The sequence below is a fragment of the Macrosteles quadrilineatus genome, unplaced genomic scaffold, assembly GCF_028750875.1.
Source record: "Macrosteles quadrilineatus isolate MER2022 unplaced genomic scaffold, UCM_ALF_1.0 Scaffold_2__2_contigs__length_208266976, whole genome shotgun sequence".
Taxonomy (NCBI): domain Eukaryota; kingdom Metazoa; phylum Arthropoda; class Insecta; order Hemiptera; family Cicadellidae; genus Macrosteles; species Macrosteles quadrilineatus.
The window spans coordinates 112,683,913-112,698,073 of NW_026542595.1; the positions used below are offsets into that span (position 1 = coordinate 112,683,913).

The 14,161-nt window shown below is 38.7% G+C and overlaps 1 protein-coding gene across 1 annotated transcript; it reads right to left on the bottom strand.

Moving 5' to 3' along the window:
* Nucleotides 1-557: 557 nt before the first annotated feature.
* Nucleotides 558-9,584, bottom strand: LOC128986342 (putative Ras-related protein Rab-33). The gene is made up of 4 exons (XM_054406668.1): nucleotides 9,026-9,584; nucleotides 7,722-7,841; nucleotides 7,053-7,202; nucleotides 558-5,814 (listed from the first exon to the last, which is right to left on the bottom strand). The coding sequence occupies exons 1-4, from the start codon at nucleotides 9,200-9,202 to the stop codon at nucleotides 5,548-5,550; spliced, it is 714 nt and encodes a 237-aa protein (XP_054262643.1). The 5' UTR covers nucleotides 9,203-9,584; the 3' UTR covers nucleotides 558-5,547.
* Between the last annotated feature and the right edge of the window lie 4,577 nt (nucleotides 9,585-14,161).

The window sequence follows — 14,161 nt, forward strand, 5'->3', positions numbered from 1 at the left end:
AATTTCTTTTACCTTGCAATCTGTTTCTGTAATAATACTCGGTGGTTTGTAGGAGCCTCCACCAGTGCCTAAAACAAACTTTTTGTCCTCAGCCAACTTTTTTTTGGAAGTTTTCTTTATATTGTCGTATTTTACTTTTAGAGATTTCCAGTCTCTGTAAATCTGCCCGCTTTCAAGGTTGAAATCTTTTTCTATTGTTCGCCAAGTTTCATCTTTTTCTTTGAGCGTTATATGGTCGCTTCTTTTACATTCTAAAATGTCCTTGTATTTTCTCACCAAATCTAATAACAAACTAACCTCACTTTCCTTGAAATTTTTAGTTCTTTTTAGTCCATCCTGTGATTGGGTTTGGTCCATTTTATCAGAGAAACACTACTTATGGAATGTTTAAACTATACACTAGACACAGAAAATAGCCAAATAGTTAAAAAATTCTTACAATTTAATAACATCAACTTGAGTCAATATAAGGTTAAACACAGTTAGCACTGTAAACAAAAACAGATATTTACACTCTGAGCTATGAAATAAACAAACAGGGCTGCCAACTTACTCGCACCCCAGCTTAAACTAAACCTCCTGGGTAGTACAGTTGGAGAAACGACAAAAAAGTTAAACTTAGGTTTAATCTTTTATTTGGTTTAGTTTAAACGTATTTGGAGAAACCGCCCCTAAGTAAAACATTGCTGTTAAGTAAACAATGCTGTTAAGTGAATCTTTTCAATTCTAATAACTGAACTGAAATGGCTAGTTTGAAAAAGGTCGTAGGTAAATACTTTTAACTGTTAGACAGAGGTTATAGAAACTAATATAAAATAAACACCAAACACACTATAAATATATTTGTAATTTCCATTTCACTTTAGATATGGGACATTTTGCTAAAACTATTGACAGTCTTCTGGGTATGGTATGAAACCAAAAATATAGTAAGTGATAATCACAAAACTAGTTCTCTTCGCTGTGTTTTTGGCAGTAAAAACACATACAATGTGGTATGAGTGTTTATTTATAACTATGTTAGCACAGGTAACTTAAAGCATTGTAACAATCATTCAAACGTCCACACTAAGTTCATATCCTAATTTAAGCCCTGTACACACCGGAGCGATACTTTATCGCTGGGGACGCGCGATACTATTCCTAGAATTTTATCTGCGATACTTGGGCGATAATATCGCAGAGAAAACAGGTGCTTCCACACCAGAGCGGGAAAGGGACGCGCGGGAAAGCCAGTACACCTCAGAGGGTGCGGTGGTTGTGAGACTCTAGTTGCAAAAGTGTTGTGTTATAGTTAGTGTTTTTATACTGTACTGTGTGTAAACTTAAAACTATGACATGGTCTGATGAAGAAGAAGCTTTTCTGTTAACTAGCCGTGCTATTATAGAAGATGAGAGAGCAAGGAAAATGTGGGTATACGACATAAATAAAGAACGGCTGCGATTTGGCGAGTACCGTATACGCTCATGACCCAGTTAAGAAAAGATTAAACAAGATTCTACATATTTTGGAATTAATCAGGAATGTTTTGACAAGTTGCTGAGTTTGATTTCTGGCATTATCGAAAAGGAAAGTACCCACTACCGTGAAGCGAGTGCCGAAGAACGGCTAGCAATCACTTTTAAGGTTTTTTTTTTCCTAGGACGCTAGGCACGAGTCTGACTAGCAAAACCTTTACAATATGCTGTGCTATAGCTAATACAATATTGTATGAACTATTAAATAGTAATTGGAATCCTCATCAAACCAGTATTAAATACGTTATTCTGTCAGCAATCACCCAACATTGGATTGACATCGGCACTGGAAAAACTATTGATAATTCAAATCAAATGTTTAAGTGTTAAAATAATTAATAAATCCAAGACGTCTGAATGTTTGGGAATTCTATTGTAAATTCTTCAGAAAAACGTAGTTTAATAACAAATAATGAAGACGAACCCTATTTTAAATTTCTAGTTGCTAAAACGTGATATAAATCATAGTGCATCGGGTATGTATGAACAACTTCAAGTAAATGTTCGGTGATACACGACATGTTGTTGTTGTTTTTACACGTACAGAGAAAAGACAAAACTGAGTAGTTCATCGTTTGGCCACATTGGTATCGCCGCGATACAGCGCTGCAAACAGTGCATGCAGCGTTACCGCGATACTATCGCTACGGTATCGCATTCGCCTCGGTATCGCGTATCGCGGTTCGCTCTGGTGTGTGCGGCTCCATAAGGCTCCATGGTATCGCACGGACCACTGGTATCGCAAGAGAATTTCCAAGAAAAAGTATCGCGCCCGCTCCAGTATCGCACGGAGTATCGCTCTGGTGTGTGCAGGGCTTTAAACAGATATCTAACGACATAAAACTACATAAAATAGTAGCTAAAGTTAACAACAAGTGGTATAAGTAACTAACTAACCTGCAAAATATGATTTTAATTTGTAAAATATAATATTAATATAGGTTGGGAATATTTAAAACCTATACAATCTATATATTAATAGGTATGCATGTTTCTTTGAAAAATGTTTTATCTCAGCTTGTGTGAATGGCAGAGAAAATCTATGCATGCTGTTAGAAATATATTTTCCTGTAGAGTGCAGAATCTCTTTACAATTAATTTCAAAAAGGCTCAAAAATAAATATTAAATTCGAGAAAAATTCACATCGGCCTTATGGGTTGTCATGTTGGTGACGAAATAACAAGAAAATATAAACATAAAATCAAAACAAATGAAAGAAATTCCATTCACATGTTTTATTTACAGCGTGGGGTGAAAATAGAGAAATCTGTACATTACATATTTTTGGTCGAGTTTTCGACCACTCTCCGACCACTAGTAGATTATTAAACACTCAAGAAAAGTTTTGTTTATTTTCAAGTTTTTGTTGAGTTCAAATTACACCCTAAACATGTAAATATTCAGCCTCAATTATTGAGTACACAAGGCTTCATACACCTTTCCTCAGAGGAGTTAAAATTAAGATAACACTAATAGAAAATAAATATAATTAGGATTCATAATACAGTAGGTAGTTACAACACAAAACAAAAAGAACACCTTACATGTAGACGTTCTACCGTTGAACATTCTCCAAGTTACTCTTGAGTAAAATTACGCGATAGTCTGCCTGGTACCTAAGAGTTTAACCAATTTTAAACTATTGTAACCATTTAAATTAATAATTGCTACAATTCCCTATAATGATCACTGGCCATGATCATAATAACATATTCATGGAATTTTAGGAGCTCCTTCCATGAGGGATACCACAATTATTACAGTTAAACATGGGTTTTGCAACTAGAGTTCTGCAGGCACTAAGGAAAATACATAGCTCAGGAATTGAGTTGAACTTTGTCCGCCCCACTCCTCCCCCCCTTGAAACATGTTCTTAACATAAAACCTGCAAACTGGACTGGAGTTGTACATGAACAAACAGTGTGGAAATTTTCAGTACTGAATTGACGACATTGATGTGATTTAAGTTAAATGTTAGCCATTTTGGAGTCAGCAAGCCTAGAAGAAAGTGTCCAGCAATCTACAGGCTATCTATCCAGATCATTCTTTCCCTCCTGACCACCTTTAGGGATTTATTGGCAGAGGTGAGAATAGTTGTAAATACTTTAATGGATTTTTAACCATTTTGTAATCAAATGAATGATTAAACTTAACTTTTAAAATATATTTTCAGTGAAATTTGTTCATGATTAAATCTTGGCTATGCAGTGTAGGAGGCTTTGGAATATTTTAAGAATTATTATTTAATATTGTTACCTTTAATTTTAAAGTGATTTGGTCTGTACGTTTTCACTGTTGATAGACGAGTCCACCTCATCAAGTGCTCCACAACCACGTGTAGTATGTTCGTATTAGTGTTAAAATTCTAACAAAAATGGTATGTGCACGTGATACAAGTGAAAGTTCAAATAAGATAATTAATTTTTTTCAGATAAATGCTCCTACAGGATTGAGGACTTTTCCAGTCAGTAAACTGGACAAGCGGAAAAATTGCTTCACTGCACTCCACTTCCATGCCTAGGAAAACTTAGCTTTAAGGGAAAAAATGGTGCTTCTAGATAGATTTTAATCAAATAGTGCAGCAAAAGTGACAAATGAATGTTGTTTAATTGTAGAAACAATTCAAGTATAAAATAAATGTACAATAGTAAAAAAGGATTTTTTTGTTTGCATCTCAAATTACCCTATTTAATCTGACAAGGCCAGATCACCTAATTTCGGATAGTCGGAATTCTACTGAAACAGGATGTATTTATTATTTTGACATGAGGCTTTTGCGGATATTGGTAAAGAAATTTGAATCTTGAGGAAATACCAAGGATCTGCTATAATTGAATTAAGCTGCCCTCTACCTATGTGTGCATAAAAAAGCTACATAGAATATTGTTGTAAAAGCTTTCAGACCAGTGCCAGAGGTGGAAGAGGAAATAAGGGGCTTCATCCTTAGAACATGTCAGGATCAGATGGTATTTTATCTTGTTTTTTTTATTGTTTGTAAGATATGATTAGTAACTCAACATTAATACAAGTTTGGTTGAGCCTCATTGATCAACTGAGATCGCAAGTACCAGAATTCTATAAAGTAATTTTGAAGCGTTTTCCCTGCTAAAAGTGCCTTAGTTTGTTTAGTGACAAAAAAAAATATTTTATTCCCTCTTTCAGATATTTAAAGTGAAATATTTTCTTGAACTTGGTTGAATTCTTATTCTTCCTTATCATTCTCTCTATTTTGGGATACATTAAGCACATCAAGACATAGAAATAAATTTTTAAAATGATTTCTAACATACAATTCTGACAAATCTCACTAACATAATTGTATTTCATCAGCTTGTTTCAAGCTCTATCACATAATTTAATACCTGTAGTAGGTAATAATTACAATGTCTATACAACCTAGAGTTAAAATATTGTATAACATATTTCAATGAGCATGCTATCGCCACTAGCTATGTTTGTATTATCTTAGACTAATGATAGAAATAGACATACCATCCCAAGGTTTAAGTTGTTGCGGGTTTTTAATAAAAATGGAATGTTGGATTGAGCAGATTGGGCTGATGTAAATTGCTGAATTCTGTTGAACTGAAGACTGTTCAACAAATTCAAACTGATAGAACCACTGATTGTATGCTATAGCATATTTTCCGTCAGGTAAACTATTTCAGTAACAAAAAATAGAGCTTTAGACTCACACTACGGTCCACAAGAGTCTGCAGTTAAGGGAGGAGCCTATTTACCACGTGACTTCAAAGCCAATGAGGACAGTGCGGTGTACCCAAATCTAATTATACCAGCTGATTAAAAAAAAATACTGTTTAGTATATTTTGTATTAGTGTTGAAAATTAGTGAAGGGCGATGTTGCAACGTACAGTCTTGCTATTGGCTGCCGCCAACTGCAGACTCTTGTGGCCCCTAGTATGGTGACCTCTTTGACTTGCTCATCCATATTTTCTTTAATGGTAGGCAACAGCTGGTCCATATGGTTGGGTTGTCCAATTCGGTATCCAAAAATCAATAGTACAACCTAACAGGAACACCAACTTGAATCACTAGAACTGCCAGAAATACCCGGACGATAAGAACTGCCAGATTTACCCGAACCACCAGAACTACCAGTAGATCTAGAGATAGAAATTATATCGGCTCTATGTAACATGGTATTATTTTCTAGTGATGATGAAGGGCCAATAGCCATCAGTGGACGTTGTCGTGTAAGCTTGTGAGCTAAAGTGAGGAAGATGGCATCTATGTTGCTTGCTTCACTGTCTGTCTGCGCTGACGTCTCAAACAGCTGAAATGAAAACAGTTAATAAATGGGTTTTACAAAAACTATTTTTGATAACTTGATAGTTGTAAAAAATCTTTTTCTAAATAATACATTGAGGAAGAGGGGATGCATACATGACTCTTACCGAAGAAAAGCGTTCAAGGTAGTTGAAAGTACACAACACTTGATAGCCTATTTCGCCTCTAGGGGATTTTTCAGAAGAAAGAAGCAGAATGGTAGTTACACTGTTTACTGCCATTTTACTTCTTTCTTCTGAAGAAAAATAACCACGTCCTAAATCTTTATTTGAGAAGGTTCGAATTTTTAAATTTAGGTTCATGTAGTGTTTTTCAACATCAACAGTCCTGTAACTTTATTATGAATAAATAGTCCTTAGCTCTGGTTTTCCGAGAGGAAAACTGAAGAAAAGATCTCAAGCAAAATAATTTATTTCTAGAAGGAGCTAGACAAAATTGGTTGCTCTTGACTTAATATCCTAAGTGTAAGAATCATTTTAGGCAGTCAGTCTAGACAGTAGAACCCAATTATCCAAACTCCAATTTAAAAAAACCTATAATTAGAGTTCAATTCAATTATATTCAATTCGTTTATTAACGGCATAAACCAGTTTACACTTTGTAGTTATAAGATCGTCTAAAATATTGTTATTAAAGAAGGCAGAAGCTGAGATTGTAGCCAAATCCTGAACACCTCTTGTGGTTAGTAGAGACATCTTCATCATCATTTTCCCTTTGTCAGGGAAAAATAATAATTGTCTTCCGTTATGGTGGAAAAATCAAGAATACCACTAACAAGTGTAAACATCATCATCGTCTTCCGGCGGAAAAACTTGGGAATCTCCCGCGGTCATGTAGACATCATCATCGTCTCCCGCTTTTCACAAAAACTATATCCTTGTCTTTGCAATTGCGAGAGAACCATGAATTTCTCTATTGTGACATTTTTGCAGACACATTCTATGATTACGATAGTAAAGTTTAGCTCGAGCTTTCTACTTAACAACTTATATTAACACTATTATAATTATAGTATGAGCAGTACAACTTGGAAAAAGGGTCTGTTTTTTATAAAAAAAAGTACAGTACCTACAAAAAACAAAATAGTATTTTCAACAGAACACCAAAAATTTAGATAACAATGCAACCATCCAAACTTTTGACTACCAGTACCTGAAAACTTAGTATATTCCAATTGATTCGAATGATTAGAGTTCTACACTAATTTAAGTTACTGCATCTTACAGGCATATTGTGAGAGTCCGCTAGTCGCTGGGCCAAGTTGGTACTGACGGCTACAGACTCCACACAATCACACTTGTTACCTACTAATATCCTGGGGATTTGTCTGGTTATATTGTGTCTTTCACACTCCTCCAGCCACACTGGGACATTCTGTAACAAAACCGTAAATTGACTAGTCACAAAAATGTTCAATTAATAAAATATGCCTATAGAAATAGTTCTTTAGAAGAAAAAAACAAAGTAACCCTTCTCCAGTTACCCCTCCGTGTAGATTAAAAGATAAAATGTTAGCCTGCTATAAAAACTACAAGGTAATTTATACAGTGGAATAGTACAAATATCAGTTTTAAAGGTTGGTCTTGTTAGCAGAATAAATAATTAAAGCTTTTTAGTCCAGGCCTACTCCTTTATTTTGGGCAGTCGTCTTACAGTACAATCGAATATAGACTATGCAATATACAATCTATATACAAATACAATAGAATCAGGTTTATTCTGATTACGACCATCAAAATCAGCAAATCACGATCCTTCATCGAAGTTTCGGCCTCGATGTAGAGTGCCCCCCTAAGGGTGACTTGACTTCCGCAATTCTACAATAAGTGACTGTGAAAGCCTATTCGGGAGGATTACTTAAGCCAAGTTAAATTATGACTATCATAGGCCTACCTGGAACGTGGACATTTTAGTGACATCGTACACAATGACAACAGCATGAGCATTTCTGTAGTAGTGTTGAACCATTGCCTTGCGGAATCGTTCTTGGCCTGCGGTGTCCCACAGCTGAAGCTGGAAGTAAAAGAAAATTAGGCCTACTAATGATCCTGCCAATAACCGTAAATAACACACAATTTTAGTTTACAAACTACCGTAATCCACATCCCTGTTCAAGTTTTGAACAGGCCTGCAGGAATATGAAAAAGAATCATTTCTCCTCAAATTAAAATCCTTGTAAAGGTTCCGAACTTAGCAAGTACGGGAAGTCAAATCGATTAAACTAATATGAAGATTCTGTTATAAATTCTTAACCCCGTCACTTTGAATGAGCTAGGCCTACATCGCTAAACTTCTAGATCACGCTGCCTTTCTGGTATGGGTAACTTACTTAGGATAAAAGGTCTGACCTACTAAGATAACTTAGCCTACTCTAAATTACTAGGTAGGCTAACTTAATTTTAACCATGTAGTGAAAGAATGTTGTTAACATATTTTGTAGCCTATGACGATTGCTCAGAAATGTACAAAGTACCTAGCCTAATAAGTTGCATATTCTGCAGGATCAAATGCTAGTGTTGCCTATTTCTGCAGGCTAGGCCTATTCATCATTTTATTAGAATTAATTAGGTATTTTTTAAATCCGGGTATTTGATAAGCGGCGGAGACCTGTAGCGGTATGTCTTAATTCAGTTACTCCAATCCTAGGTCAACAGAAACATTGGAAAGAACAAATTACCCATCCTAACTTTATTATACACAGAATAGGCTACATCAGAGAGTGTGGCAGTAGGATAATTTTAACCCTTAGAGTGCCAGGCGAGAAATAAAAGTAACTCTCAAAAAATGCCGATGATTTTTCCCGAAGGTCGCGCTAAAAATGCCGAGCGCGATCTGGCGATTTTTAGGTTAAAATTTCGTAAAAATCGAATTTTCGATATTTCGACCAACGAAAATCGATGTATCGCATCTAGTAACTTTCGACTCAATGTTAATATAACTTATGGGTTAAAAGAATCCGAGTATCCATTCGGTTGTTATGACAACTGTTCGATCATTACGAAACGTCCGGTCAGCCGGACGTTGGCACTTTTGGCTCGTTCTAAAAACGTCCGGTCGGCCGGACGTCGGCACTTTTGGCTCGTTTTAAAAACGTCCGGTTCCCCGGACGTTGGCACTCAAAGGGTTAAGGTTTGGTATCGTTAAGTGAGTTAAAATTAGAGATAAAAAGAAAAACAGGCCTAGGCTAGAAAACTTACTTTAACTTCCTCCCCTCCAATGTTTACGACCCTTTCTCGAAAGTCTACTCCTATGGTTGCTTCAGGTTGCGTCTGATATTTTCCATCACAAAACCTGTATGTCAAACATGTTTTCCCAACGTTTGAATCCCCGACGACAATAATTTTAAATGTCTTCTTCTCTTTTTGGAAATTCATGCCTCCTTTACCTATTTAAAACGTAGAAATCACAAGACTTTTTTGCAGATAAACCAATAGGATAACGTAAGATTATATTGTATGGATCTAAATTAGCATCCTAACAAAAGGCTGTGCTACAAAATGTTATTTCCTTATGATAGGCCTACTACAACCTAGTAAGTTATCCTTTTATGTTTGAGGTTAATCACAATCAATGCCTAATAAATAACATTGAATTGTCTTCAAGACATTCTCGCGTGCTAATAACATCCACAATATTATTTTGCCTAAACTGACTGAAAATATCAACCGCAAAATTGTCGAATCATATCGTTATTCCATTTAAAACTAAGTTATTTGCAATAGCACATAACAGTCATAACACTAACACATAAAAACAGTACTTAGTAAGGTACTTAGTATTTAGCAATGGCAAAGCAAACAAGAAGAAGAACAAGAAGGAGCAAAGAAAAACAAAAAAACGCAAAAATTTAAAGCCCCCCACCCCCACACACGGAATGGACACACGGAAGGGACTAAGGCTAAAGGTGTAGTGACGTCATATCTCTAATGGGTAATGTCTTCTCTTGAGGCGACACGATTACCGTTACCAAACGATGTGATTTCAGCGGCGTTCGTGGCATAGTTGGTAGCGTATCGGATTGATGTGCAGGAGGTCCCGGGTTCGAATCCCGCTGGTAGCATTGACTTTTTGTCAACAAATTTTTCATATCAGCAAGTTTGGTTGGTTAGGTTAGGTTATGACAGTTTAATTTTAAAAATTAAAAATTTATTTTATAATTTTAAAACAATATTTTATAATTAAAAAGTTAATTTTATAACTAAAAAAAAAAATAATTTAAATTATTTCAACTTAGCAGTTCTAGCGGCGAACGCTGACACTACAAGATATGTTAGCCTTAGTCCCTCCCGTGTGCCCCAACGCCCCACACACTACCAGACCAGACCTCCAGACCAGACCGTCTGGCTGCAACCAGACTGTCTTGGACGGCTCTACACACTCCCAGACCAGACGGTCTAACATTCGTAATCGAGAGACCGTGGTGAGAACTCCAACAAATGGATGAAGACTGTCACGATAGTCGGCCGTCTGACAGACAGCGCTACACACTCACAGACCAGACAAAAATAGTGGTGGGGGAACCTCAGACCGTCTGTGGTCTGAGGGTTCAACCATCAGACACGCAGACCGTCTGGTCCGAGAAAATCGGTCTGCAGACAGTCCCACACACGATAAGACAAGTGCCAGACGCCAGACCAGACGGTCTGGTCTGTAGGTCTGGTCTGGTAGTGTGTGGGGGGCTTAATAGTTGTTTTTTTTTAGTCAGTGACCTTTTTCTTGATTGCTTGCAAGTGCTGGCTTGGTTAAACTACCATGTAGCAGCACTATTTAAACTAGTATCAAGCACGACACGATTATATTAATTTTTTTACGAAGAGATCAGTCATGGTGGAAATCAGTAGGATCAGACAACAGAGGTGGTGCTGAGGGCTGTGCACAGCAATTTTGCACCATGTCTGCCTTACTTAACTCCAAATACATGTACAGAGTGAGGCAATGAAACACGGCCACCTTTAACTCCAGGCCGCGGCCTTCGAAGTGGCAACGTCGCAAGTGGGGTTGTAACAGCTGTTAAGTTTGGCAGCAGCTAATGGTATTTGTGAATTTACGAAAGCTTGGTTACTGGACTATGAAAATATTTACTCTGCTTTAAAGTTACAGATATAGATTTTCAATTCATATTGTTTTGGTTTTCAATTCTGGATGTTTTATTTTCAACTGGATAAGGGTGAAAACCATCTGTGCGACGTTAAGAGCCAGCAGCATGTGTCTAAGGAGGACAAGAAAGAAGTGGAGGACCCTTAGAGAGTTCGAAGATGGGGCTGGAGTACCAGCTTTTTATTAATCTAAATAGAAAAAGTTTTATTATTTTTTCATGTAAAAAAATGTAAATAAAGATTGCTTGTTTGTTCTAGTCTTTTATTTTCAATATTCTTATAAATTTATGTCCATAAATTTAAATAAATAAAGTGCGAATTTGTTAGGTACCAAATTTTGAGGGGGGTAAAAACGTACTATGAATAAATGAACACCAGAACTTACCCGATTTTTAACCACAATAGCCTACTCCGAGGCCTATGTGTTGGCCATAGCTTGGGCTATGGGCCAAAGAACGTAGGCCTATTTTTATTCACAGTGAAGTATACAAACACATCCACAACTACATATTTTTCATAATAGCACTTCGTTTCACATAATAAAGTTAAACCGACCGATTTTACAGATATTTAACGCCGCCGACGACATAACCCCAAACTGGTGTTTATTTGTTTGACCAACGACAGACGACAACTAGACCGGCTCAACAGGTGAATTTCCGATCAGCTGTTGGCTAGTTCTCGAACTCACCACCAGAGCGATTAAGCCTCGACCGAGGAAATCATGATTTGAGCCGGACAAGATTATTCGCTGTTCGACCGTCGACTCGTTAACGAGAAGCCTCTTCGCACAACGAAACTAACTTCGTCATACGATATCGATTCAGGTTAGCTACGTTTTCAGACTTTCCTACTTTTTTTTTAAATATTCTTTTTCCAACATACGCATACTCGTCTGCCATTTATTTTATCCGTTTACGTCCGATTATAATTTTCTAAATTTTATTAACTTAGTTCTTGCCGACTCGTACAAAACCCGCCAGTTCCTGCCTGCCAGTGACTAGCGGTGGATATTTTTCGGCACTCTTAAACCAATTGGCTATTAAATTACGTTAATTCGGTTCGTTTCACGATTAAATTATTACTTAAGTTACTCCAGTTAATTCGACGTTTTAATACCCCGAGACTCGTCGTCTGAGTTCTAAACCCCGTCTTTGGCGGGTGAAAGAATCGAGTCTTGGGAGCAGGCTGAGTTGAATAATCAGCTACAAAAATTAGTATTAAATTTATTTTAAACCACTCACGTTAAATTATCCGTCCAATTATATTAATTAGGCCCCGACGACTCTGTAGGAATTGCTTCTTACATTAGATTCGATTTTATTATCCACCACCGTCTTTAGCCAGATAGTTTACAGTTTAATACGAGTATTTATATCACATTGGCTTAAGATTGAATACTCGTCGGCCCTACAGAGTCATTCTAAAAGTTAGGCAAAATTATCCAAAACACGTTAGCGAAGGTGAGGATGAAATAGCTCCTACTGAGCGTCTGCAGGATTTCCTGAGCGCTTCTAGAGCTCTGAGCCTTCGATTAAAATTTTAAATAAATTGATCAGTCAAAGCCGTGACGACTTCGTATCGACCCCTGGATTTTTCTCGGCTCCTTCTGAGCACTCCGGGGAAGAAATTTGAGTGTGGCCGGTTCTAGGGGTAGGCCTAGCCTGACTTGGTGAATACTAGTTTATTCCCCCCCTAGAATTTTGCGTCACATCTCTGGCACCCGAACAGGGACTCGAAAACACGGTTTTGACTTTGACATTTAAACGAAATTACGAGATAAACGAAATCTACGACGACTTCGACTACTACGACGACCATTACTCGACCCGATACGTTATCGATTAGCCACGTAACGATAGACACGGTGGAAATTCAAACGTTGACGACTACAACTACGACGAAATTTCTGAAATAATGCCTTCGACGATGGAGAGCTTAGCGAGATCGCCGATAGACGACCCGCCTGTCGGTTGGATCCACACTTTGAGCAGACAATAATAGCTGAGATGACGAAGTATCGGCTGGGAACTGGGAGTAGCGTCGCCGAGCTTCGCAAACGCTTTTGCGAGTCTTTGAGAAACCCGTTGGGAAGCATCGGTCAGCCGATGAACCCGACGGTGACTAAGATATCGTGGACTACCGCTTATGCGGCCCATGATAGCCGAATTTGACCGCAGTTGCTGAAACCTCCAACGCACCAGGAGACGGCCAGCATGCGAGATATACTCGGGACTCCCACCGAACATTCTTCACCCGTTCGACGAACCCTCGAAGTGTTGGTAAAGCTGCCAGCCAACATCCCGTCGCCCTGGCAAGATATTCCGTCGCGCATCACGTTTTTCGGTCCAACGACGGAACACGATCACCACATAACGTTCGATAGACGCAACGATTTACCCGACGCCGTACGACCTCCGAGTGGAGCCGTTTGCTCCATTTCATAACGCAATTCACGGGAACCGTCAGCCGCGAACGCGCCCCAGAGATGACCGACCCTTCGTCGACGCGGTCATCTCAGGTGAGACGTTCAGCGCCCTCGTCGATACCGGCTCGTCAGTCAGTCTGATTGGAGATCGTACGTCACCTTCGGACGTGCGGCGTCGTACCCGACCAGGCTGACGTCAACCAACGAACGGACAACGCAGCGTGTGTTTCAGATCGGTACCGAGTAGACGACGAAATCGCTGGCCAACCTTATTCGCGGGATATCCACGTCCCGGGCCTAAGTGTGGAGGTGGTACTCGGCATTCGGTGTACTGCTGACCTCGCTCTAGTCAGAGTACACACCGTAGTACGAAACCTCCACAACGACGATGTCTCCCCGCCCTTTCCGGTCAAAAACATCAACCACGAAATCCAAATTTTCAAAATTACACGAAATTTGCAGAATTTCTGGAACGCGAAATACCGCTGTTTGACAACGATTAGGGGTAGTCGGCGTTGACTGAGCAGACGCAGTGGCTCAGGGCAATTGCAACCCCTGTCAAACAGAGGTACCCCAGAAATCCTGTAACGCAATTTATCGTAAAGGACCGCTTTCCCGAGGCAACCCGTGGCAAACGGGGGCCAAACGGGCCTGGCCACGGTGAGTCACCTCACATCGGAGGTGGCCGACGTGCCTCGTGAACGTTCCAACGTGCTAATTCGCCGAGACCGGAAAGACGACGCATCGAGGCTAACCGCGACGAACGACGGCCAATCGGGCCTTGTCGTGGTGAGTCACCTCACATCGGA

Bases quoted from the DNA above. Each gene is read 5' to 3' on its own strand.
- LOC128986342 (XM_054406668.1), bottom strand. From the start codon at position 9,202: ATGAATTTCCAAAAAGAGAAGAAGACATTTAAAATTATTGTCGTCGGG. The intron at 7,203-7,721 runs GTAGGCCTATGA...GTTTTGTTACAG, and splicing joins CTAAAATGTCCACGTTCCAG to AATGTCCCAGTGTGGCTGGA. The intron at 5,815-7,052 runs GTAAGATGCAGT...TTTTCATTTCAG, and splicing joins CGGACTCTCACAATATGCCT to CTGTTTGAGACGTCAGCGCA.